The 27,385-nt window shown below is 43.3% G+C and overlaps 2 protein-coding genes across 5 annotated transcripts in view; both read right to left on the bottom strand.

Annotated features, from left to right (window-relative positions):
* ogdha (oxoglutarate dehydrogenase a) overlaps positions 1-14,546 on the bottom strand; it is a 39,245-nt gene extending 24,699 nt beyond the window's left edge. For all 3 annotated transcript variants that reach the window (XM_049577863.1, XM_049577864.1, XM_049577865.1), the window contains exons 1-4: positions 14,424-14,546; positions 10,140-10,545; positions 4,137-4,313; positions 1-103 (exon numbers count right to left, since the gene is read on the bottom strand). In XM_049577863.1, the coding sequence (XP_049433820.1) occupies positions 1-103; positions 4,137-4,313; positions 10,140-10,379 (520 nt within the window). In that variant the 5' untranslated portion in view covers positions 10,380-10,545; positions 14,424-14,546. The remainder of the gene's footprint in view (positions 104-4,136; positions 4,314-10,139; positions 10,546-14,423) is intronic.
* A 1,690-nt stretch (positions 14,547-16,236) lies between these two features.
* adam9 (ADAM metallopeptidase domain 9) overlaps positions 16,237-27,385 on the bottom strand; it is a 55,565-nt gene continuing 44,416 nt past the window's right edge. The window contains exons 19-24 of one of the 2 annotated variants that reach the window (XM_049577944.1): positions 27,247-27,352; positions 26,912-27,059; positions 26,094-26,196; positions 25,426-25,455; positions 24,653-24,711; positions 16,237-22,961 (exon numbers count right to left, since the gene is read on the bottom strand). In XM_049577944.1, the coding sequence (XP_049433901.1) occupies positions 22,892-22,961; positions 24,653-24,711; positions 25,426-25,455; positions 26,094-26,196; positions 26,912-27,059; positions 27,247-27,352 (516 nt within the window). In that variant the 3' untranslated portion in view covers positions 16,237-22,891. The remainder of the gene's footprint in view (positions 22,962-24,652; positions 24,712-25,425; positions 25,456-26,093; positions 26,197-26,911; positions 27,060-27,246; positions 27,353-27,385) is intronic. The other variant, XM_049577945.1, reaches the window with a different exon arrangement.

The following is a 27,385-nucleotide window of genomic DNA, read 5'->3' as shown; positions in this document are numbered from 1 at the left end:
CCAGCTTGTCGGAGGAGGTGATAATGTCAGTGGGGACACACGAGTCCAGATCGGCGTCCATGATGCCGAGGGGGTCCAACTGGGCCACATGGTGCCCTCGGATCTACAGGGAGTGACAACAGCACAGAGCCCACCCAGGACAGAAGAGGAGGAGGAGGGGGAGGAGGATGAAGGTGGAGGAGTGAGGAGGAACAGGAGGGACGAAGTGAAGGAGACGAAGGAGAAGGGGAGGAAACAAGATGCAACGAAATAACCAGAGGAGAGGCGGGAGGATGTGAAGCAGGATGTGAAGGTTTGGAAAGCAAAAAATATAGAAAAGGAGGAACGGCAAAAACAGAAAAAGATCAACATCGAAACAGGATTAGAGACAAAACAAGGAGAGAAGGAGAGAAGGACAGGACAGCAGGGTGAGAGTAGGAAAGAAGGAGAGGAGGAAGGAGAGAGGAAAGGAGAGAAGAGAGGGAGGGTGGGAGGGAAGAGCAACATTAACACCACAGGCAGGAAACAGTTTGTTTGTCTGTTCAGTTCTAGCGTTCTCACCGACGTCCTGGAAGCCGGTATTCACCGGAGCATCATCAAAATTCACACAGCTGATTCCCAGAGGATCCAACTGGGCATTGTGATGCCCCATCACCTGCACACACACCCAGCGCACACACACACACAAACAAACACACACATCGGGTTATCACAACACAGACACTGCTGACAGACTGGTTACTGGAGGTCTTCACAGGTCCACACAGCTGAGAACTGATCCAGGATCAGAGTCTGGACGGGTCCGGATTACATCTGAATCCGGTCTGATCTACAGTTCGGTTCTGGTTTTGGCGCTCGGTCTGGTTTACGAACTTTAACCAGTCTGATTTGATGAAAACCAGCTGAATCGATACATTGTGGCAAATTAGCCAACATGAAGGACGTCACGAGAACCGATCCTTTCCTACCACGCCGACGCCAAAGTTCTGAAAACATGATAGTGATAGTTTTTCCTCCAGTCCGGTAGGTACCAGTGTTCTGGTCTGTCGTTTCATACTAAAGGAAGAAGAAGAGCGTCCGCCAGCACAGAGGAAATACAGTAACACGTAGAGGACAGTGACGCGTGGAGCTGCAGAAACAGCTCTGTCCAACATTCCTGAGATCAGCAGATTTTCTAACTTCTTTGCAAAGGGAACGCAGCGTATTTACACTCTGCTACAAACTCCAGCAGTGTGACGAGCTGCTGAGGGTCTAATGTCACATAGCCAGAGCTGGTTTGTGTTTCTTTAAACCAATCACAGTCGACTTGGCTGGAGTGAGCCCAGGATGCAGCGACAGAGCTCGATGGGACTTGTTTTGGTGGAACATCTGTACGTGAGGAGGTGAGCTCCGTCATTAAAATGGCTCCGCAAAAGAAAACACCACAGAACACTATAAACAGTGGTCTGATTCAACTTTTACTGATAAGAACACAAACATCATTTGATAATCGGAGCTCTGGAGGTGAAGCCTGACTTTACTTTACTCACTGGACCCATTAAAACCACAGATGATCTGCTGGCTGTGTGTGACTCTATCAGAGCATTAATACGGTGATATCACAGAGGCTGGTGTGAAGTTAATGTTTCATTAGTGAAGTCAGCGTCACTGTTTCATGCTGCTGCCAGAGTTTAAACAAGCAGCGAATCAACTCCGACTGTCAGAAAACAGATGAGCATCAGGCCTCAGAGTCCGAGAAACAGAGTCTGGGCTTTTCTGAGCCGCGTTCACAAGTTGATTTATTCGTTTACAACGATTCACAGAAAGAACAAAGCAGACACGTCGTATTTCACGATCCAAATCTTTGTCACAATGTGCCATTTTCAGCGTGTAAAGCTGGAATACACTGAGCAACGAAAGACGACAAACGTGGCAGTATCTTTGGCTGTTTATTTATTAGGAGGTTTGTGTTTTTGGGTGACGAGACGAGACGAGACGTGGCAGAGTCAGCTTTTAGAAAACTAAAACTGCACCAGTTCCAGAATCCAGCAGCCACAGTGCCGGGTGGACATGAAAGTTCATTTCCAACCTTGACGACAACATTTTGAATTTGAGGATGATGAAAAAGGTGAGCTGAGAAACAGACGAGGCATCGTGGTGTCAGTCTGCTCTCACTGTTTGTTATGGTCAACCCTGAAGCAGCTGCTGAGTCGACACCTGGTGGTAAATTCAGTCTTCTTATACTGTATTATCGTGGACGAGATGATATGACACACCTCGAGCTTTTCCTGTGCACAGCTGTGAGCGTGTGAAGACCTCCACTGACTCCATCATTAATCAGGATTTCTTCACCGTTTCTAACCAGGCAACTGAAGACGAGACGAGCTTTCACGCTAATCTGAAGCTATTCTTCTAGCCCACGTTTTTATGAACTGTTGACCAAACATGCAGCAGAAATTAATCTTAAACACTAAAAGTCTGAACAACAGTCGGACTTTACCCGTAGAGCTAAGTCATGACTAATTAAAATTAAAATAGAATAATATTCTGCATGTAAAATAATCGAATAATAAAGATGATCCGCTGAGCTCCATCAAGTTCTGTGGAAAAAAAGACACGTTAAATATAATCACATTATACAGTCACTGACGATGCAACAGGAAGTGTTCAGGATCCAGAAACATGGAGGAGAAAATACAATATGTTTTTAGTTTTTATAATCAACAGACTTGTTATTAAAAAATCTCCAGAAAAAACATGTTTGAATATATTTTATTCAGTCTAAAAGGGAGCAAAGTAAAACCTCAGTGCTGGACAGAGCAGACACTATAACTCACCTGATCAAAATGATTTTTAATTAAACTTAAACCTGAAGTCTGCATCAGTTGTTCTAAACATTTTTGTCCTGTGGCCCCAAAAACATTAGACCCTTTTACGCTGCCAGATTTTCAGCAAATGTTGGGCCGTTTTGCCGGCAAGCTGTGAGCTTTTAGACACACAGAGCCGGATTGGCGAGTTGATCTGAGGTGCCCAATTTTCCTCCTCGTAGGGTAGACATATTGGTGGAACCCTTTTAGTTTAAACAGACCGAGGCGGCCTTCCGCAACGGTAGGAGCTGTTGATGACTTGTGGGAGGAGCTGTTGATGACTTGTGGGAGGAGCTGTTGATGACGACGCACGTGCGACCCACTGGTGATGGATAAACAGGAAACAGCTGATAGCAGGAATTAGCGAGCAGCTAGTAGCAAGAGGGAAACACAAACCTGACAGACACTGTAAAGATGAGCAACTGGGGAGACAAAGAATTGTGCGCCCTCCTTGTCCTCGCAAACGAAGAGGCCATTAACCGTCAGATGACGGGGACGGTGAAGAACGGGCCGACTTACGAGAGAATCACCGAAGGACTGACCAGCCGCGGCTTCCCTCCCACGTCACTGTTTACGTCACACGCTGAGCTACACGTTTTGTTACTTGCTCACGCCCCCCATTGCCCCGAAAAAGGCACATTCTGTATAAACAAAAGTAGGTAGGCGGCATTTTGCTGCACTCCCCGATTTTGTTTTTATACTGCCAATGCTGAAAGAAGACTGATTGGGCTTTCCTGCAAATTTGCACAGCTCCTGTTTAAAAAGGGCTCCTGTTATATCCACTTGTCAGCCCTCATCGATAAAAAGTCATCTTTATTTTATTTTAAAGGTAAAAGTTGTGATAACTCTCAAGGAAGAAGAAGATTATTAGAGAAATAATGAAAAATAAAATTTTCTGTTTTCTCCTTTGTTAATCCTCTCATGTTCAACTTGGCATCCACTGCTCCACATGACCGAGAGTTAAAGGGCTAAAGAATGAAACAACAACGCTCACTCCTTCAGCGTGTCGCCTTTAAAAAAGTCGGTTCACAAAGGTTGGTGGATTCCTACAAATGCTGTTGTCTGATGTCTTTCATGGATCATCTGTCTCATGTCCAAATGTCAGGATGTCGTGACAGCTTCAGTAAACATGACAGAAAATTATATTTTCTATAAGTTCCCACCTGCAGCTTTGAGAAAAACTGGAGTCTGTCACTGAGTCGTATCAGGGACAGCCTTCATGAGTCGAGGCTAACATCCTGCAGATCACCTGTATACATGTTAATGTGTGTGTGTGTGTGTGTGTGTGTGTGTGTGTGTGTGTACATGTACCTGGTAGGCCCTGATGAGGGACTGGACGGCCAGGTGATCCTCCACCAGCTTCTCCACGTTGGGCTGAGCTCCGACCAGAGAGGAGAGCTGAGGAGCTGCAGACAGTCCCAGAGGAGACTGGTAGGCTGCACCGGGAGGAGCACCGGCATTAGCGTTCCTGAAAAATACATCCCACGACTGGACCAGAGGAGGAGGAGGAGGAGGAGGGAGAGGAGGAGGAGGGAGAGAGAAAGAGAAGATTTTTAATAAAATAATCAAATCAAATGTATTCATAAAGCAGATTTAAAAACAACCAGAGCTGTACAATTAAATTAAATAACAAAATGGTCACAGCAAAACGTCAGAGAAATAAACGAGTAAAAAAGATAATAAAGCACAGAGTGAGATCTAAAAATAAAATATGGAGGATAAAACAGTCATTTGTGCCAAACTTGAAATTCCTCTGAGGTGTTCTTGAGATACCGTGTTCACAAGGATGGGACGGACATACGGACACACCCAAAAACATAATGCCTTGGGCCATGGCTGTCGCCAGTGTGGAGGCATAATTAACAATACTTAAGTATCTCAAACTCAAACGCAGACAAAGACAGTACGTGAGAAAATGTTCTTAGTTCCTTGGTCTGCATCACACTGAAGCTAAGATCTGTGTGTTTTTATTCTTGACACAACAAGGTCATTTTCATGTGAACAACTGAGTAAAACACCATGACGGAGCTCCAGGAGACATTTCTGAATGATTCACACTGTCTCTGGTTTCCAGTTTGGTCTCTTTGAACATCTGTAAACAGTTTTGCCTCCAGACGTGACCGAACAACATGTCGTCTGAGCTGCTTTTACTGCCAAACCTCTGCTCTGAGTGCCCTCTGACAGTCTGAGACCAGGGGAGGGTAAAACAGGAAGAGCTCTCGGAGACACTGACCTCCCTCTGAAGGAGAAACAAAATGTTTTCAACATTCAGCCTGTTTTCAGGAACCCACTGTGTGACTCATGAGTCCAGAATGAGCTGAGGAACCACAGAGTCTCCGCCCTGCTCACAAACATCTCCGTCCCTGTATCAGCTCACCACAACTCACACTAACACACTCACTCACAAACACACACTCACAAACACACACAGGGTTCCTACAGCTGAAGAGTCCTGACTCCACACTTTCCTCTCTGGCTTCACCTCCTCAGTGTTCTCTCATTCTCCTTTCACCTAAATCATCAAATCATATTCACTGGAAGATCAGGACGATAGTTAGGCCTCCCAGAATCACAGGCTGCAGCTCATACAACAGGTCAATACTGTGAGTCTGTCTTCTCCCTCTGAAGAACTACAGGAACTCTCCTTCTGCTTTCATTTATCACACAGTTCTTCTATTGAACAAACATCTGCAGCAGAGACGACACTCAACATTCAAATTCAATACTCCTCTTCATCTCAGAGGGAGATATGTGGGGTGGGGGTAAAAACGATACAGCATGGGGAGGATGTCACGATGTTTTCGACCTGTTAAGGCCCTGACACACCAAGCTGACGGTCGGCCGTCGACCAAAGTCGGGCCGTCGGTGAGCGTCTGTCGCCCTAGTTTTTGCGGTGTGTCCCGCACCGTCGGCACTTCGGCGTCGGCGGCTTTTCGGCCGATTGAGCATGTTGAATCGGCGGCGGAGCTTGTCAGTGAGAGAGATCACTCTGATTGGCTGTTCAGGTTTTATTTCCTCGCCCCTGTAGCGAGTGAATCTGCCTGTAGTGAAACCGGGGCTAACCGGTGCTTCCTCCTCAGGCTCCACTTCACTCAGCTGCCCCACAGACCCGCTGCTTCTTCACACTTTAACCTGAATAACAAACCGGAGCTAGCTGCTCCCGGCAGCTGCGTGAAGTGGAGCCTGCGGAGGAAACACCGGGACCGTCTGGATGTAATAGTCCGTGGAGGTGCTGCGGTGCTCGGCTGCACAGATAGGAAACCCCTCGGCTGACAGGATGTACCACTCTCTCACTCCGCTCTCTCTCACGCAGGCGCCGAACGTACGTGCTACTTGGCCGTCGGATGTAGTCCGTGTAGTGTGTTCAAATGCAACTGACACAGGGCGACGTGAGGCGACGTAGACGACGCAACAGTTGGCTTTCGTCGCCGCTAGATCTTTGATGACGGTTTGGTGTGTCCGCACCTTAAGAGTGTTTGTTACTTCACTTGACTTGTTCTGACTCACTGACTTTAACAATGATTCAAAGAGACAGTTAACTTTAGTGATAACTGCTAATAAATAAAACAAATCTTAAAGCAAGTAAAAACACATTAACGTTAAACCCTGAGCAGGTGTAAAGACGAGTGTGTGTTTCTGATGACAGACTGCAGCAGATGCAGACGGGTCACTTCCTGCAGCTGCTGCAGTGTCAGCTGACTCAGGCTTTTACTGTGAAGGAGCAGCAGGAAGTCAAACTGAGTCTGTGTCTCTGAGGTGCTACAGCTGGTTCAGATACATGGTTTTCAGTTTAAATGATCAGATATAGATTCTTACAGATATTGATCTTTGCAGCGGAGCCTTTATTCATCTGTGCCGTCGTCTCTCTGCAGGCTGCAGATGTTAGTCAGAGCCCAACTGTGTATGGATGTGGAACATTATGGTGGAAATATGCATGACTCAGACTGACTTCAATTATTCCTGCTCATGTGTTTTTTCCACGGAGGCCTAATTAACATATGTGTTTCATGTTTTAGTCTTTATGCATCTGCACACAATAAATGACTATTGAACTGTTTCAACAAAGGTTTTTGTTTTTTACTTTATCTCCAGCTCTATGATTTTAAAGCAGACAGAAAATGTATGAACAATTTTACCTAATTTGCACTTTCAGTCATTTTATATTAAAAAGAAAACTGTTTAATTGTGGAATAAGAATAAAGTGAGGGTCCCAGGATCAATTCTGACAGATTCTGTTAGTGTCATTAATCTGTAACTTATTCATCATCAGGACTCAAACAGGACTTTATGCTGATATCAGCAGCGTCAGTATTGAATGGGAGGAGTCGTGTTTTGGTTGTGACTCCAGATTTGGTTTGCAGCAGCTTTAGAGTCAGAACACAGAGTAACTATTAATAGGTCACAGGTTTCACTTCCTGTGTGGTCATCTCCCCGGCTGTAGGTCACAGTGATGTCGGGACCTGTTTGACATTAAAAGCCGAACCAGTTAACTGAATTTTACACACCTGACTCATCATAACGACAGCGTACACCAACATGAAACGAACGTCTGACTGCCATCATGATGCATCATGTGACATCACAGCTCTCTGTTCACACTGAATACATTTAATATGGACTTTTTTTACTTCATGCAAACAAACCATGTGGCTATCAGCTGTTTGCTCGAGATCAGACTGGAGGTGTAACCCCTTTAAAAGATGTATCAGTATCTTCCTATGTTAGTAACGTTACTTTTTAAACAGAGAACATGTTTTATTGTGATATTTACTAGAAATCACATACAATACAGCCGACAGGAAGTAGCCTAGCTTGTTATTAGCAAAGGTCATTTAGCAGAAACTCTCCACTCCCTGCTGAGCTCCCTCCGGCCAGCTGACACCTTATTTAGATTTCTGTGGTGAAATCAAAAGTATCACGTAGATAATTCCTCATTTCAACTTCATGACTCAGCTGCTGCTCGTCCACTGTGGCACTCTCAATATGAGCGACAGGAATAAATACAAACAGGGCGTCTGATGAAAGTTCAGCTCTAAACGACGCACCTCGTCGCCTGCAGTCAGTCACGATGTCTCTTTCATGAGTCCAACAAGTTGGCATATTGGTTTTAGTTTTCTTGAGAGACTAACTCTGTCATATCTCCACTCGTCACCCCAAAAAACACGTAAACTTTCACGTAAACAGACAGCGTGTGGCGCTCTGCCCCTCCCACCTCTACTGAGGTATGATTTCCTACATGTTGCCGTGCTCCACAGCTGTCAGACACCACAAACAAACATTATTTAAATCATGTTGTCACGTTGCTTATTACTGACACAATATGTGCTGGATTTAGTGCCGCGACGCCGTCAGCACAGGTTGATGATGCTGTTGTTGCGACGCTACTGCCCATTTATTGCAGCTGTTTATTTTCAAACAGGGAAAAAATCTCTGTCTGTCTCTGTCTGCATTTTATTTTCATCACAGAGTGTTTTTGTAAAAGTGCTTGTGACATCTCAAACGTGGCTTTGACCTGCAACTGAACGCGGAGTCCATTTTGTAAAAACTACCAGGAAATATACTGTGCATCACCTGTAAGCCTGAAAACACAGAGATATGATTTTTTGTCCGTATCGTACAGCGTGTGTCTGTAGGAGTTAGTCCTGCTGTGCAGCTTCAGGCTACTTCACTAAGCTCATAACAGCAAGGTCACACTGTGTGATCTTTACTTAACAACTGGGACATGTAACATGACACACACACACACACACACACAAACACACTGTCATGCACGTCAGCCACAGGTTTTCACTCCGTGACCTCCATGCTCACCTCAATGGTTTATAATGAAGTTTTACTTGAGAGAAAAATATACAAACATTAAAAGTATTCCTCACCTCCAACAGTTCAGACTGATCATGGTGATAATTTAATCTCTTCTTACTGTGCCAACTCTGCAGGTTTGAATCTGTGGATGAAGACGTTTCACCAAACTCCAGCTGCCACATTAACCTTCTTACTGAACATCATCCAGCCCTTCATTTCAGTTCAGATACTTCTCTTCTTTAATACGCATATCTATTTTAGAGTAAATCTCCTCCTCTTCATCAGTATTAAATAAATAACTTTGGGCCTTTCATAGAAATATTTTTTGTAATTCTAACTTTTAGAAACACATCTGAAGTCAAAGGATGTCATAAGAAAACACACAACCCTCTGTTCTCATCGTTACGTGTCAAGGGCTCCTCCTGCTCCTTCAGGACTCTGCTGTAAACTGTGCTTTTCCTCTTCATCAAACACAAATACACAAAGAGTTTAATCCTGGAGGAGCTCATCTCAGACACACAGCTAACAGCCCCAGCGTTCCGCTGCTGTGAGAACAGCATGTGAAAGAGTCCTGCGGTGTGTTTTAAGAGCGGCCTCCACTTTGGACGGTCAAACAGGTCGGTCATGTGACCAGGTTCAAGCAGCTATTATTAGCCTGGTTGTCCTTTAAGACTCAGTTCAAATGTGAGAGTGTCCCTGAAGGCACCACAGGAGGAGCTCTGATTCAGGTGAAAGTTGGATGTTCTGATGACGTCATGTTATAACATAACATGACGTCATCAGAACACGTCCTCCAATAACATGACATCATCAGAACACGTCACAAAGAAAGTTTCAGTCTCAGTCTGCTTTTTTATAATAAACAGTTCAACTGAATGTTTTTGTTTGGCTGACAGTTTTTCTGATCACTGAGGAAGTGAAAGATTTTAAGTAACTGCCATTTTCTCATAGCGTAGCTGCTTTACTTGTTAATGTAGAGAAACTTTATTTTGTTGTAGAGTAACTGGAGCTGAACTCACTAAATTTTTTTAAGTCATTTTCCAAGTCATCTGTGTTATTCTGACAATTTCATCGCAGACGGGCTGCTAACTATGATGTCTGACGTGAAAATACAAAAACCTGAATGTCTCTATCTAGAGTCAGTGTTTGGTTTGTCCGTTCTGGGCTACTGTACAAACAACATGGTGATCTCTGTAGATGAGGACCTGCTCCCTATGTAGATATACATGACTCATTCTGAGGGAACCAGAACACCCCAATCTGATTTTCAGATGATTAAACATTTAAGAAAACATAACATGGAAATGATTATTCCCTTTAATCCGTCACACTGGAGCTTTTTTTTTCAAGAACTTGTTGGGAATCCTGAGTTCTGGCATATCGTCTTACGCAGAGTTAACGCAGCATGAACTCAGTTTGATGATCATCCTTCATATTTTATGTTAACCTCTCAGTTAACCACGGTGATAGATCAGCTCCACACCTGCAGGGGGCTCCACTGCTCCTTACCTTGTGAACACTCTTGGGGTCCTCCAGCCAGGCAAAGTACATCTCCTCCACATAGTTGGAGCTTGTCCCGTTCAGGAACGGCTCCGAGGCCACCGGTGCCGTGTAGCACCTGATTGGCTGAAACGTCCTTGTGCCACCTGTGGAGGCGACTGTGATTGGCCGCTGCGGGCCGACAGTCTGAGCCGCCTGCGAGGCGGTGAGCGGACGCAACCGCGCCGCACAAGTCCTTAAACGATGCATGAGCAGTCCTTAAAGTGTCACACACACGGCGGTGGTGGTCAGGCCGACGGGCCGGGCGTCCTCAACCTCAGAACGAAGACGGGATAAAAGTCACTCGAGCAGGGGGGCGGTCTCAGGACAGAGAGGGAGGAACAAGGCGTCCACGGTCCACTGATTCGACTGTCCACTGAGGGGGAGACACAGAGACACCGTGTTAAAGACAGAGAGACGATCTGTGTTTACACTACTCACCCATATGCCGAGGGAGGCTCAGGTGAAGTTTTAGAGTCCTCACATCACTTGCAGAGATCCAAGGGGAGAGGAGGTAGCAACACAACTCCACCTAATGGAGGCTGACGGCGCCCCAGATTCAAACGTCCAAAAACACATCATTGAAACCACAAAATATCTCCATACTGCTCGTCCGTAGTGATCCAAGTGTCCTGAAGCCCCGACATAAAAAGTTGTTTGGAAAAACCTCATTTGAACTCTGTTTTTAGCCTCATTGTAGCCTGTAGCTCTGACTGCCTCTCTGTGCACTGTGCTGACATGTGCACGCTTGCGCGTGAGACCAGCGAAAGCACATGAACACACACACATGGACGAGCAGTATGGAGATATTTTGTGGTTTCAATGATGTGTTTTTGGACGTTTGAATCTGGGGCGCCGTCAGCCTCCATTAGGTGGAGTTGTGTTGCTACCTCCTCTCCCCTTGGATCTCTGCAAGTGATGTGAGGACTCTAAAACTTCACCTGAGCCTCCCTCGGCATATGGGTGAGTAGATAATGGCTGAATTTTCATTTTTGGCTGCACTATCCTTTTAACTCAATCTTGAGAGGAACATCTGCAGTTACCTGCAGAGTTTCACCCAAAATAATCACCTGATCAGTGAGGGATTATTCACCTCATTCATTTGTTTTATAAAATAAATAAATACAAATATTTTAATATATAAACTTGTCACTTGGGGTTGTTATTATCATTTTATTTTATGATTATCACAATACATTTTATTTTGAAATTGCCTTTCAAAACACCCAAGGTGTCTTTACAGAGCATAAAATAACACACGGTACAAAAGATCATGTCGAGTACAGTTCAGGTGCTGCTTTACTAAATGTTGTGTTGTTATTTCTGTCAGATGGTTTGTAGTTGTTTATCTTTCAAAGACGGCACATTATTCGCACACGTTGAGTTGTAGGAGCCTTGGCAAGTAGCGCCTCCAAGAACCAAACAATGTCCCGTCCACAAAAATTAACACAAATTAATCCAATCTTCTTGAATCCTGCATCATGCTGCCATTTTGTACAGTTACTGCAAATGTGATGTTTAAAACAGGTCAAATCTCATTTCATCATAGAGCTGCGTGCAGCGTATTGATTGAGGACTGGAGCTCTGTGACGGGGACAGAGTCATACACCGTGACAGGGCTAACTGTTAGCATTAAACGGCTAACGTTACCCATGTGTTATTCAAGATTGTAACGACAGAATCGAGCTGTGTTGGTGTGAGAGCAACGGCTCGATGTCGGACTGCTGCTGTAAATCTTCTGACCAAGCACCAAAACATGACGAGTAGTGATGAGACGATGTTGTGCTGTGCAGAGAGAGCAGCTCACAGACACTGTACTTCAGGGCTGATGATAGTGGGTGATCAGCTGTTGATGCCCCCCCGCCCCAATTCTGTGGGAAACACTGAATGCTCAGAATAATACGCTCTGAATCTGACAACGCATCTCAACTATTTTCGCAATTTCTTCCTCATTTTTTTGTTTGTTATTTAGAGAAGCTGCAACGATCCCAAACTCAGCCCCATAATCCTGCAGGCTCTGCTGTTTGCACTGACGGTTAGAAGCTAAACTCTTCGCCGTCTCTGTTCTCTGTGCCATGTCAATAAAGATTCATCTAATATTCAATAAAGCATCACAAAGGTATTGTTTGGACGCTGGATCCAAAACTCCCACTGACACCAGTATAGAAACCAGTTAAACAATTCCCAGTCCTACTGGAGTGAAGACTTTACCACTCCAAACCATGTTTGTCCCAACAGTCCTGGGTCTGTGGTGGATCTGAGGTCAGCAGAGGCGAACAAACAGTAAACACCACGTGGTTCTGTCCTGAGACCTTCACACGCCCACAGCAGGAATGTGAAGTCAACTAACAAAGTACGTTTTACTTTGACTTCAGTCAGGTTATAAATGCAGGACGTTTACGTGTTGTGGAGTATTTGTACACAACGTTATGAGTACTTTTACTGCTTCAAGTTCTGATAATAATAACGATAATAATAATTTTACTTCAGTAACGTTATAAATGCAGAACTTTCACTTGTAGTGGAGTATTCTTATAGCATGGTATTAGTACTTTTACTGCAGTAAAGTAAAGTACTTGAGTAAAGTAGTAGTGGATACTTTTTGTTTTGAATACAAGATTTTCACTTGTAGTGGAGTATTCTTATAGCATGGTATTAGTACTTTTACTGCAGTAAAGTAAAGTACTTGAGTAAAGTAGTAGTGGTTACTTTTTGTTTTGAATACAGGATTTTCACTTGTAGTGGAGTATTTTCACAGAATGGTATTAGTACTTTTACTGCAGTAAAGTAAAGTACTTGAGTAAAGTAGTAGTGGTTACTTTTTGTTTTGAATACAGGATTTTCACTTGTAGTGGAGTATTTTCACAGAATGGTATTAGTACTTTTCTGCAGTTTTACTTTAACTACTTTTGGTACTTTTTTATTTACGATACCTTTAACTTCAGTCAGGTTTTGAATGCAGAACTTTTACTTATAGTGAAGTATTTTTTGTAGCATGGTATCAATACTTACAGTGGAGTATTTGTACACTTCGTTATAAGTACTTTTACTGTAGTTTTACTTTAACTACTTCAAGTACTTTTTGCTGATAAAACTTTTACTTCAGAGGGGTTTTGAATGCAGAACTTTTACTTGGAATGGAGTATTTTTAATAGCATGGTATCAGTACTTTTACTGCAGTTTTACTTTATGTACTTCATGTGCTTTCTGAAATACTTTTTGTTGCCAATAGTTGCATACCTTTGCTTGAGGTTATTAATGCAGGTCTTTTATTTGTAGTGGAGTATTTTCACAGTGTGGTATCAGTACTTTTACTGCAGTAAAGGATCAGGATACTTCTTCCAGCACTGCCATCAGTGTTTCCTGCCAAATGTGATTCAGTTTCTGAGTGTCCTGCCAGCTTCACGCTCCTGATCTACATCTCACAACCACTGATGTGTGAAAACCAGTGACAGGCAAGAAACAAACCTTCAGTAACTTAAATCGCAGCAGAAGAAACGTGCCTGTGTTGATGTGCAGTGTGTGGGAGCAGAGGAGCCTCAGCTGGAGTCTCTCCGTCTGTGTTGTGACCTTGTTGGGTCTCCGCTCCCTGCCTGCCTCCATTCTCCTTCCCTCACCCCGGCCTGGACGAGCCCACCTGTCTCTCCGGCCTCCTGATTGGCTGTCTGACATAAATCCAGCCTTACTATTGGCTACAACACCTGTCAGTCACTTTGTCCTTTCACGAGTCATGAGTTCCCGAAAATTGCCTTCTTTATCAAACATAGTAAAATGATCTCCAGTGAATGTTTAAGACCCAGAGTGCAGCTACACAGCGATGCTAACACTCTGCTCACAGCGGCTACACCATTAGCTTCACAGCTAACGGGTTAGCTTATGTAATTAGCTGCTTAGCTCCCACTTTCTCTATTAATTGTCATTAGCACGTTTGGCTCGCGGGTGCTAATTGAGTTAGCTGTGAGGAAGCTAACTTCACGGTTATCGACGCGTTTTTATTCCGCGGTGTGAACCGTAATTTTCAGCAGCACCGACAGTTTCAGCGCGTATTCTGACAGATGACCTAACGTTCACGGTAACGGTGGTCTGTGCGTTGGTTAGCACGCGGCTAACATGCTAACAGGTTTTGTCTTTCTCAGATTCCTCAGGACGGATCTTAGTTTCCTCGAAACGGACCCGGGATCCGTCTCTGAGTTCAAACAGCAGACCCGGTAATCTCCCCGGAGGCACACACACCTCTAAAGTCCCGGTACTGACCTCGAGAAACGAGTTTCGGCGGCTCCCCTCTCGGCCGGTATCCCGGATGCCCTTCGCTTCTCCCGGTAAAGTGATGACAGCTCGGGGCGCGGAGTACGGGAGCGAGGCCCGTGTGGAGGTGACGTGAGGCGGCGTATACGTCATGACGTACGGGGGCGGGGCGTGTCTCACGATTTATTTTTATTTCTCTAAAGCAAAAAAATAAACTTATAATAATAAAAACATTTAAAAAAAATAAAAATAAATAACATTCACAATAATTATAATTAATATAAATATTGAAAATGTAATCAATATAAATATTACAATTGACAATAATAAATTACATTTTAATTTAACATAAATGGTAATAATAATAATATAAATACAAATAACAACAAATAAAGTTTTAATATAAATAATAAAGCAATAATGAAATACAATTATAATTAACATGAACAATAAATTAAATTTAATATAAATAAAATAAATATTATTGCAATTAATTTTAACAATTACATTTTAATTCAACAAATAGTAAAAACAATAGAAATAGTTTTAAAAGGTTTAAATTGAATATGAATAATAAAGTAATAATAATAATATGATATTATTAACAAGAAAATATAATGAACATTAACAATAAATTCAAATTTAATGTAAATGATAAAATTAATAATAATTATCATTTTTTATTACATTGACATAAACAATAAATTATATTTTAACCTAGGGTGTAATGATTTTTTTAATTATTTATATTTAAAACTGTATTTTACAAAACAGTGAAATGCAAAATATGGAATAATTACTTTAAAAACACAGTAAATCTGAAAAACTGAATTGGAAAATAGTGTAAAACATAGTTAGCAAATTATATCAAAAATCATATTGATGCTTTTATATTATACTTAAAATCATATCTGTCACAAAAATACAGAATTAGCCTTATATTGAAAATCATATTGCACTATGTAAAGGTTAACAACAATGTCTTTAAAAAACATGCATGCATTCGTGATGTTTAGTTTTATAAATTTAAAGCTCCAGTGTGAAGGATTTAGGGGATATATTGACAGGGATGGAATATAATTTATTTCCTTTAGTGTTTAATCATCTGTAAATCTAATGGTTGTGTTCTGGTTCCCTCAGAATGACACGTTTATATCTCCACAGGGAGCAGGTCCTCATCTACAGAGATCACCATGTTGCACCGCCATGTTTCTACAGTAGCCCAGAACGGACAAACCAAACACTGACTCTAGATAGAGACATTCATGTGTTCACGATGGACACTGTAGTGAGAAACCAGTTTAAATCAGCTGGTGTGTGTGTGTTTCTGAGAGGAAGAGACCTCTGAGGATAATTCAGCTCCTCAACAATCAACACTGAAGGAATTCTAACCAGGAGCAGTTTCAGCTGGTTGTAATCTGTAATCTGTAATCTGTAATCCTCACTGATCGACGACACTGAATCCTCCTGAGTCTGACACACTGGACCTTTAAAGTCAGTGACAGTCGACAAACATGAGAATGAGCATTTCTGTGCAGACTCAAATCACCACAACGACCTGTTTGATCTGTTTTAATGAAGTTTATTAAATTATCACATGAAGCTGCGGGACGTCATGTTTATTCTTCCAGGATGGATTCGTCCCAGCAAACAGCACTTTGAACGCAGCACAGCTTTGGGCTCTACAGTGGTGGTCCTGCTCCGTGGCCGTTGCTATAGTAACCGGAAACTGTCCGACTGTTGTTTTCAGCTCCGATAGGTCAGAGTTCAAAGTTTAACATCGTCATCAATAAACATAAAAATCGATCACGTGACACAGCAATACTTAATAATGAAATAAAAATTATTACCACAGATAACATGTTTACATTTGCAAAGAGGAAAAGGAAACAAAATTCTATATAAAATCATTTATCATAGTAGAAAAAGGTGAGGAGATTCTCTGCGCTGCCACGGTGATATCAGTGTTTACGAGGAGATCAGGTGTCGACCAGTCATACGGTCCTCCTTCACCTGCTGTGGTGCCATTCACACACCTACAGCTTACACAGGTTTACCATTAATATAACTGCACTGTGAGACAGTGAGGCCCTGAGTCTTACCTGTCAGGCTGCCTGCACCCCCACAGCCAAGAGGACTTTAACTGTTACTGCAGCACTGCTCCGCTTGGGAGGACTCTCTGCCTGAAAGACCAAACTCAGGGCAAGAAAATCTCACGAACATCTTTCCTCACATCAGACTCCACTGTTTAAAGGACCAGTCTGGTGATTTTATGCTGTGTTGAAACAAATCTCATGTTTATACTCAAACCAACGGCATGTGACTGTCTTGACTTCCTGTCTGTAGCTCTCAGCTCAAAGCTCATTGGTTCCTTCTGAAGGTGGTTAATGATGGTTTCTCTTTTAAAAACAACACTGGAGTTTTTAGCAAATGTTACTCAAACAGGAAAGTGTCGGCATCACTGAGGAGCCTGAATGGGTTCGACCCCTTCCATAGGTGGTAAGAACAAAGAACGAAGGACGCCACTCCAGGGGAAAAGGCTCTCGGTTCTCGGGTGTCTGAGAACCTCATGGCCATAATCAAACCCTATTTCCTCTGCAGGACAAAAGCAGAAGTGCAGAAAGACAAAATGAACGGAGCACAGCCATGCAAAGAGGGACATTCGGACGACAACGACAGCCATGTCCCAAACCCCCCAGAAGACTCTGGAGCAGTCATGCCCAAGCTGACGAGAAAGAACGACCTGATTGTCTGGACAGGCAGCTCCTGTCACCGGACCACATCAAGGAGCTGCTCATGACCACCAGGTCGCCTCTAGCCGAGTTAAACATATTAAAAAGCTGTGCGACCATCCAAGACTTCTCTCTGCTACAGCCATCGCTAAGTTAGGCTTGGAGGAGAGTTCACCTGAGAATGAGCAGAATGAAAACACGGAGGCAGACACAGGCAGCATCGCTAACGTTCCTGACGACACCCTAATATCTGAGTCTGGGAAACTTGTCTTTCTGTTTGCACTTCTTGAAAGGCTCCGAGAAGAGGGCCACCGCACACTCGTCTTCACTCACTACAGGAAAGTGCTTGACATCAGCGAACGCATCCTGGGCAACAGAGGCTTCAAAGTCATGAGACTAGATGGGACAATAACTCAGCTTGCAGAGAGAGAGAAGCGCATCACTAAGTTCCAGACTGACGAAAGTTACTCTGTCTTCCTCCTGACCACCCAGGTCGGAGGAGTTGGCATCACTCTGACAGCAGCAAACAGAGTTGTGATCTATGATCCCAGCTGGAACCCAGCGACAGACGCTCAGGCTGTGGACAAGGCATATCGCATCGGCCAGACTGAAAACGTCGTCATCTACAGGCTGATCACCTGCGGCACTGTCGAGGAAAAGATCTACAGGCGTCAGGTTTTCAAAGACTCCCTCATCAGACAGAATACTGGGGACAAGAAGAACCCTTTTCGGTACTTTAGCAAGCAGGAGCTGAAGGAGCTCTTTACTCTGGAGGACCCACGGTCATCGTCCACACAGATGCAGCTTCAGGCCATGCACTCCAGACACAGGCGGACTGACCCTGAACTGGACCAACACATCGCCCACCTCCATGCCATGGAGATGTTTGGGATCTCTGACCACGATCTCATGAGTCAGAGTTACAGTTGCGGCTGGCAGAGAGCTTGGCATCAAGTACAGAGCCCGCCTGGCTCAGACAATCTGTGGACAACAACAAAACAGAGCGGTCCAATGAGAAAAAAACAAGAAACCCAAGACCAAGTCCTTCCTATCCACCGCACTGTTGGTTTGAGTCTGAACATGAAGATTTGAAAGTAGAAAAGCACCAGACTGATTTCACCTTTAAAGTGATCCGTCTGCAGCAGCAGCAGCAGCAGTTTACTGACTGTAATCTGACGCTGACGTTGAGCTTCAGCTCCAGCTGCTCCCACGTCTCTAAATAACTTCATTCTGAACAGTCTGTTCTCGACACTTTTCTCTGTCCTCAGGAGGAAAATTCGGGTAAAACACTGATTACACTTTCATTGTTTTTGGCATGAAAAGGATCAAATGGCACATGATTAGCCCTGTGAGTGACTTCTGTTAATCCTCAGTCTGTTTACACCCATTTCTGTGCAAAACAACACTCCAGACAGCAAATTAAAATGAACTAAAGCAGATAAAATATCATCATGGCGTTCTCCTCACACAGTGCATCCAGGGTCATTAACTGGCTAACGATGCTAACAGTCAGTTAACAGCAGCTGGAGCCGGTTACAAACAGAAACATTTGGTTTACTGGTGGTGTAAAAATCCCTGGTTTGGATGAAACCTGTGAGTGTTGGCGGGGTGGCCATAAACCCCCTCCCTCTGGTGATGAGCGACGAGGCCGCCAAGCGTTCACACAACGAGACAGAAACTAAAACCTCCTGAGTGTTTGAATCAGTCTGCAGTCAGGAGGCTGATTGTGTTTCCTTCAGTTTCTCACATTCAGGTGACGCTGACGATAAAGAGGGCGGGAACAGGAAGTCCGGACGCTTTCAGGACTTTAAAGCAGGAGTTCCAGTGATGACAGGAGAGTTTAACGGATTATTTCCACATTAAGACACTTGGACACAATCTGTGATGTTCAGTAGATTGAGCAGAACGTGAAGGGTAGTAATGTCTCCTTCAGGAAGTAGTGTCTCTCAACTGCTGGAAAAAATTAAAATAATTTCTTCTTCCTCTTGAAGAAGAAAAACTACTCCAGCAGGAACAGTGTGAGCACTGGGTGTAAGCACAGCAATAGTTATATGTGTTTCAAAATGAAAATGTATCAGTGTGGATGTAGCCTCAGGTTAACCCTTTGAAACCAGCAAATTAGCTTAAGTTTATTTGAAAAACATGGGAAGAAGGCAGCGAGAAACAAAAGAAGAAATGACCCATACAAAAAAAAAAATAAAATAAACAACAAAAAGAAGGACGTGAAATGAGTGTTTAAAAATTCTCATTATTCTGTAACATGATTTAAAAATGAAATAAGAAATTATTATTATTACATTTTGAAATTATATTACAGAATTATTTAAATTTTTAAAAAATAATTATGTAGTTTTCCCTAGCTTTTTAATAATATTTTTTGAAATCTATTTATTTTTTTTGCAATTTGTGTGACATTTCTTGCCAGGTTGCTCGCTGCCTTTCCCCCATATCTTTTAAACAAATTGCACCAATCTGCCCGGAGTTCAAATTTTAATTACTTGCGAAAGCCGTCTGAAAGCAGCGGAAGAAAAGTGATGTCACTCCAGGTTTCAAAGGGTTAATAACAATGACAGATTCATTTCTCTGCAATGAGACTGCAGCAAACATCAGGACGTCTCCTCGTGTACGTTTAGTTTCCCACAGGAGCTACGGAACATCACAGACTGAAGTGTTTGATCTGCTGCATGATGAAACTAAACGAGGTGAGCGTACAGTCCCTGCAGAAAGTCCCAACGTACCACACAGATCCAGATCCAGAGGACAGGAAGTGAAAGCCAGAGGAGCTCTGCACTCAGACGCTGTTGCATACTGGGATTTTATAAATCTGTCGCGAGAGACAGAGAGCGCCGGGAGAACAGGGTGGAGGAGACCAAGCGCACCCGCACACAGCAGCAGGGGTGCATTACATTCCTATGACAGCACTGAGCAGAGGGGAAGTGCAATCAGACGGCACCAGTGCTTTATTCAGAGACAGGAAACAGACAGAGAGAAGGGTCCAAGTGCAGGCTCCGCCTCCAGTGACCTCTGCGTCTTCAAACCAGCCAATCACAGAGAAGCACCTCTCAGTACATGTACCTGACTGCTTCTGACCTCATCGATAAATCAACACTAAAACATTAGAATTCAGCCACAGGTCTCTCGTTCCTCTGGGGAAGTTTCTGAGGGCGTTGCTGCGTCGCCGTTACATTTCCACACTCAGAATTCAGACTCTGAACTGAAGCGGAGGAATGTACATACAGTGATGGAGTTTACGTTAGCTAGTTAGCTAAATGCTAGCAAGCTGCCACTGTAGCAAAATCATCAGTTAAAAAAGAAAAGCTGCTTCTGTCTGCGTCAGTCTGAAATCAAGGACCCAGTGTTTGAAAAGTCAGTCATTAAAAACTGTGGCGATGGACTGCAGTGGAGCCCCGCCCCCACCGGAGGGGAAGACAAGTCATCGCTCTTCACTGACTTGTGTGAAGTTGCCTCCCTGTGCTGCTTTGTGTGGGATGTACTCAGAACAAAGGAAAACTTCACACATCTATTTCCAAACAGGGGCGTCGCAGAGAGACGAGCTGAACACCTAATGTAATGCTGCAACGTTTCAGTAACTAGAGCCAGGCAAACTGACGACCGGCCTGATGATCGTTGGTGGGATGTAAAACCAACATGGCAAACAACTCATAACTACGTTTTTTAAAGCTGCTGAACCAAAAACAGACGTGACTCATCAGGATATGAGAAAACTGTCGGATCCTGACATTTTGCTAATTCGTCCAAACAAACTGTCGAGGTTGAAGCTGACTCAGCTATGTAATGTCTGGTTATGATCCTTGCTGGTTTAAATGATGAGTTTACCTGGTCACATGATCACTTTTGGCCACACAGTGGGATCCTTCCTCCAAGATAAGCAACGTAAAAAAAAAAGACCGCAGTATGGGTTTTTCTATGTAACCTCTCTAAGTATACGTAAGGTGATCAATAATCCTTAGACATGCTGATATTTCATGATTTTAGCGATCTACAGGTATTTTGCTAATGCTTCAGCCCTTGATTGCAAACTGTAGCGCCAATAGGGTTCCCCTCTGGTGGGCGTGGTTTACAAAGTATGACAAGTCTGTCTCTATATTAATCACTCTAAGGGGCCGTACATATGCTGCATCTTTAACCGCCTGGAAAACACGAGGTTGGGCGCTGTGTGTGACTCATATGCCTGGTAACACCGTGTCATAGCCATAGACTTGTATATAAACCTGAGTGCAGAGCTGATCTACAGCTGATCTACAGCTCTGCACTAACATGATCAACTTCTCCTCCATATTTATCACACACTGATATTTACTGAAGAAGGAAAGTTATCTGTCAGCTGTGATTGGTTGGTCCTCGTCACATGACATGTGGTCACGCTGCTGTGCTCCAAGTTGATCTTTGTTTATGTCGGGGCTCAGCCGTCGCCCTAAAAAACAGCATCACTCAGGTGTTTGAGCACACCTGCCATGCGTCTACATTGGAAACAATGGATTGAGGGCCCAAAAACGCAGCATGTGTACGGCCCCTTAAAGCTTAACGTAGCAACATAGCAGCGACAGTAATTATGAGGTGCTGGGACTGGTGAACGAACCACTGAACATTATGTCACAAAACCTGCATTAATTGTTTGTAGGTTAATAGTGATAGTTACAGTTACATATAGTGAATACTTCATAGTGCCAGTGTACAGGATGAAATCTGGGGCACGCTGTAGAAAACAAGCATTAGCTATGACGAACAAAGCTCAGCCTCACAGCCAAGTTCTCCCGGTGGCCACTCGCGGTATTGCAGCAAAAAAAATCCCCTGTGGCTCAAAAATCATTTTCCCCATAGACCTCCATTATAAAGAGACGCCTGTAAAACTGCTGACAGAACACCTCCGACTGCAAACAAGCTCAATTATGACTCTTTATCATTAATTTCTAATCTATGAAAGTTTCATATTTGGAAAACGTTCCTCAAGCCAAGAAAAGTGACTTAAAAATCTGTGTCGTCATCACAAGGTAAAGTCTGTAAGCCAAACGGGAACTACGAAGGAGCCAGGAGAGAAACACTACAGCGAACATTTGGCAGGAGTAAACCTGGAAGCTAGAAACTTTTTTTTGGCGTATGCACCAGGCGAGCAGCTCCACTGGAATGAATATGCACCATCTTGCGATCCAGTAGCCTATCTAGTTAGCATTATACAGCTATGCTTGTAACCCCTTAGCTAGCATCTGTTTGTAAGCGAGCCTGCATGCTAAATAACTAGAGTTATTAAATGAAATTATTAGTAGAGCTTTTTTACAGCAGGAATACAAAGTGTTAATGGTGATTTTTGATTGGCTGATGACAGGTTTATCTAGTATTTGGCTCGTTGACGTCACAGGTGACTGTTCTGGAAAATGATTGGCTGGTTTGGTGACGGTGCAGATAACGTATCACCTGAAGGAGCTGAGTTTTGTCTCCACACTGCACTGGATAGAAACAAAGAAAGACTTGAGTTCAGGCCTGCTGCGTTCCTGTTTATTCTGGTTAAATCCCAGTTCAGGCTGACTGGGTCCAGTTTCCTGGTGGAGCGATCTAGTTTGTAGTCCAGGACCGGCTGTCTGCCATCCTGGCTCCAGAAACATTTCCTGGCTGTTGCTAGGTAACCAGCTTTGAGAGTGTTGAAGAGGATGAAGAGGAGGAGGAGAAGAAGAGATAGGGAGAGGAAGGGTAGTCATCCAGGTGTGGTGGGCGGGGCCCCCTGATTGGTTAAACAGGTGGAGCGGGGGCGGGTCTTTGAGGCACCAGAGGCTGAGATGCAGCAGAAGGTTTCGGTTTTCTAAAAGAAAAAAAAAAAAAAGAAAAAAGTCAACAACCATAACTTCTGTTTTTACATTTCTATTTCTGCACCTGTTCAATTTAACAGTATAAAATACTCTATTTAGAGAGATTAGTGGTGTTGGATGGTGGTTTTAGCTTCTGGGTCCAGTTATCTTAAAGTTAGCCTCAACTTCTGGGTCCAGTTAGCTCATAGTAAGCTTCTGGGTCCAGTTAGCTCATAGTAAGCTTCTAGGTTCAGTTAGCTTAAAGTTAGCCTCAACTTCTGGGTCCAGTTAGCTCATAGTAAGCTTCTAGGTTCAGTTAGCTTAGAGATACCTTCAACATCTAGGACCAGTTAGCTTAAAGTTCGCTTCAACATCTGGGTCCAGTTAGCTCATAGCTAGCTTCTTGATCCAGTTAGCTTACAGTTACCTTCAACTTCTAGGACCAGTTAGCTTAAAGTTAGCTTCAACTTCTGGGTCCAGTTAGCTCATAGTTAGCTTCTTGATCCAGTTAGCTTACAGTTACCTTCAACTTCTAGGACCAGTTAGTTTAAAGTTAGCTTCAACATTTGGGTCCAGTTAGCTCATAGCTAGCTTCTTGATCCAGTTAGCTTACAGTTACCTTCAACTTCTAGGACCAGTTAGCTTAAAGTTAGCTTCAACTTCTGGGTCCAGTTAGCTCATAGTTAGCTTCTTGATCCAGTTAGCTTACAGTTACCTTCAACTTCTAGGACCAGTTAGCTTAAAGTTAGCTTCAACTTCTGGGTCCAGTTAGCTCATAGTTAGCTTCTTGATCCAGTTAGCTTACAGTTACCTTCAACTTCTAGGACCAGTTAGCTTCTAGTTAGTTTCTAAGTTCAGTTAGTTTAGAGAAACTTTCAACATCTAGGACCAGTTAGCTTAAAGTTAGCTTCAATGTCTGGGTCCAGTTAGCTCATAGCTAGCTTCTAGGTCCAGTTAGCTTACAGTTACCTTCAACTTCTAGGACCAGTTAGCTTAAAGTTAGCTTCAACTTCTAGGACCAGTTAGCTTAAAGTTACCTTCAACTTCTAGGACCAGTTAGCTTAAAGTTAGCTTCAACTTCTAGGTCCAGTTAGCTTACAGTTACCTTCAACTTCTAGAACCAGTTAGCTTCTAGTTAGTTTCTAAGTTCAGTTAGCTTAGAGAAACCTTCAACATCTAGGACCAGTTAGCTTAAAGTTAGCTTCAACTTCTGGGTCCAGTTAGCTCATAGTTAGCTTCTAGGTCCAGTTAGCTTACAGTTACCTTCAGCTTCTAGGACCAGTTAGCCTCTAGTTAGTTTCTAAGTTCAGTTAGCTTAGAGATACCTTCAACATCTAGGTCCAGATATCTTAAAGATAGTTTTAAGCAGTTGTTTTAGCATCAGCTTATCAAACGTAGTCACAACAGAGTATTGTTAACCTTGAAAACAGTTTGTCAAAATCAAACTTCTTAACTCAAGGTCTACTTTCTAACTTTTTCCAGGACCTTAAGCCTCGTCTCACAGTCTCCATCAGAGGATGTGTTTGCTCAGTTGTCATGGAGATATCTCAGGTGGCATCACACCATGTTACATTTGAACAAGACTGTGAGATGCAGCTGAAACGTCCTAAATGTCCTTCTGGGCTTTGACTCTGTGGTGGTGTTTCCAGAGTCTCCACACTGAGGTGGATTTATATATAAAACACAGTGTTGTTGTTGTTCTTACAGAGGAGGAGGAGGCGGCCTCACAGCGTAGGATGGAGCTGTCCTGTTGGTCTCCACCACCTGATCACACACACACACACACACACACACACACACAGAGGAAGAATTATTATTCAGTGACTCGTACCTGAAGAGCATTTCACTGCTAATATTTTTATACCTCGAAGAGATTTGACTCTAAGATCTCAAATACAGGACTTGTATTTGTACAGAGTGTTTTTACACTGTGGTATTTCTTCCTTTAACATGAATAAAAGAGCTGAGTACGTCCTCCACCAGAGACAGTCAACGGTTTAAAAACCCACAGACAACATGTGAAAAATTAAAACTCAAGAACATTCAGTAGCAGTAGCAGTACTACAGTAGTAGTATTACAGATGACAGTAGCAGTACTACAGTGGAAGTATTGCAGTACTACAGTGGAAGTATTGCAGATGACAGTAGCAGTACTACAGTAGCAGTACTACAGTGGAAGTATTACAGATGACAGTAGCAGTACTACAGTGGAAGTATTGCAGTACTACAGTGGAAGTATTGCAGATGACAGTAGCAGTACTACAGTAGCAGTACTACAGTGGAAGTATTGCAGATGACAGTAGCAGTACTACAGTGGTAGTATTGCAGATGACAGTAGCAGTACTACAGTAGCAGTACTACAGTGGTAGTATTACAGATGACAGTAGCAGTACTACAGTGGAAGTATTGCAGATGACAGTAGCAGTACTACAGTAGCAGTACTACAGTGGAAGTATTACAGTGTGAGTAGTATTTTACCTCCTGTGGCGGCAGTAGCTGAGCGTGGTGCTTCACATGGAGAAAGAGCAGAGGATGTTAGGACTCATGAACTCAGGTTTAAGACTCATTCCTGTTACGCAGCAACATTTCTGTCTCCTTGAGTTACTTCATGGTATGTTCTTTAAAATGTTTATAACAAATGTCCTATAATACTGATGAAGGTCTCTTTATGACATGCACATTAATTACTGTTTAAGTTAACTGATTGTTTTTTGGCACATGAGCGTAATGTTCTTGTGTCCCCGGTGATCAACTTCTTCAAGAACTATCAGCCATAAAATTATAAAATACTCAAAATACTCTGTAATTATTTCAGAGGCCATTTTAAACTCCCTGTTTAAGTCAGGAGAACATAAACCTTCTGTCTTTTTTATACTGTGTGTATTTATTAATTTGCACTCTCCCTTCTTAAATGAACTGAAACACATGAACAAACATTTCACTGTTCTTACATGACACATAAAACATGAGCATACATTCTTCTTTTATCCAACAGTTATACAATTAAAATGTTGCTGCCTAACAAGAATTCAGTCTGTTATTAGTTATAATGAAAGACTGTTAATAGGAAAAACACACACACACACACACACACACACACACCACCTCGACCATCACTCCTGTCAGTCTGGAGGTGTTAAACTCACCCCGTCTCTGACGATGTTGTTGGCGTTTCCTCGTGCAACAGGTGGAGGCTGCGCTCTGGGAGGCGGTCCTCTGCTGGGATTGGCTGAAGCTGCGCCGTCAGCCCTGACGACAGGAAGTGACATCGCTCAGTTTAAGGTGTCAGTTAAAACAAACAGTTAAACTGTCAATGCAGCAAAGTTTCTGTTTTTAAATGCCAGAGTGTCCTTGAACGCAGCACAGCAGAAAGATTTGGGGCAGTTGTCAGAACAGTTGTCAGACTGTCCTTGAAAGCAGCATGAAGGACTTTTACAGTAGTTGTCAGAGTGTCCTTGAACGCAGCATAACTGACAGTTTTAGTGCAGCTGTAAGAGTGTCCTCTGTGCTGCATTCCTGGATACTCAGTTTTGGGGCAGGCATCAGATTGTCCTTAAACGCAGCACAGAGGACAGTTGTTTGTCAGTCTGAACTGATTATTAATAGAAACAACAGCTGAGTTCACCCCCTCCCTCCGGTCCGTCCCTCACGTGGAGGCATGGTGACAGGAAGTGATGTCAGCAGTCACCTGTCTGGAGCCCGTTTTAAAACACTAAGACTTTAACTGTTTTATCTTACAGCCATCTTACAGTTTGTTATTTCCTGTTTTAAATTCTTTTCATCATTTGATAAACACAAATTTCCACCTGAATATTTATTTACGATGCGACCGCGTCAGATCTCTGTGAAGAAGCAACATTTGTGATATTCTGATGACAACACGACCACGATGGAAACGCTCAGAAACAAGACGCCATCTTCATGTTGTGTGAATATTCTAAGTGTGTGTTTGTTCGTCACTCACTGGTATCCCTGCGACCTCTTCCTGCGACTCAGCCCGAGTTGTCGCAGCAGTGCGTTCCTGCGCACAAAAATAAATGCACCCAGAGCGAGAAGAGGGAGGATGACGAAGAAGAAGACCAGCAGACCGTCTCTGAGGGACGTGTCTTTATCTGAGGAGGACACACAGAGTCAGTACCAACGGAATCAACTACAATCCAAATGTAAGCAGAAATAAGTCAGCTGTAATGATTTCACAGTTAGCATTAATAAGTGGGGAGTAATACGTTAGCTAAAACATTATCAGCAATAAGTTAGCATTAATATATTAGCATTAATAAGTTAGCAGTAATATTGTACCGTTCCAGGTGGGTCCGCTGTCCACGCTCCCTCCGTAACCTTTGACCTCACAAAAAGGTGCAGCCCAGCCGTCCTCACAGTGACAGTTCTTGTTACTGTTACACACCTGACAGACAGACAGACAGGTTAGCGTGTCATA

This window comes from Epinephelus fuscoguttatus, linkage group LG6 (assembly GCF_011397635.1).
Source record: "Epinephelus fuscoguttatus linkage group LG6, E.fuscoguttatus.final_Chr_v1".
Classification (NCBI taxonomy): Eukaryota; Metazoa; Chordata; class Actinopteri; order Perciformes; family Serranidae; genus Epinephelus; species Epinephelus fuscoguttatus.
This window is presented reverse-complemented; position numbering and strand designations above follow the sequence as displayed.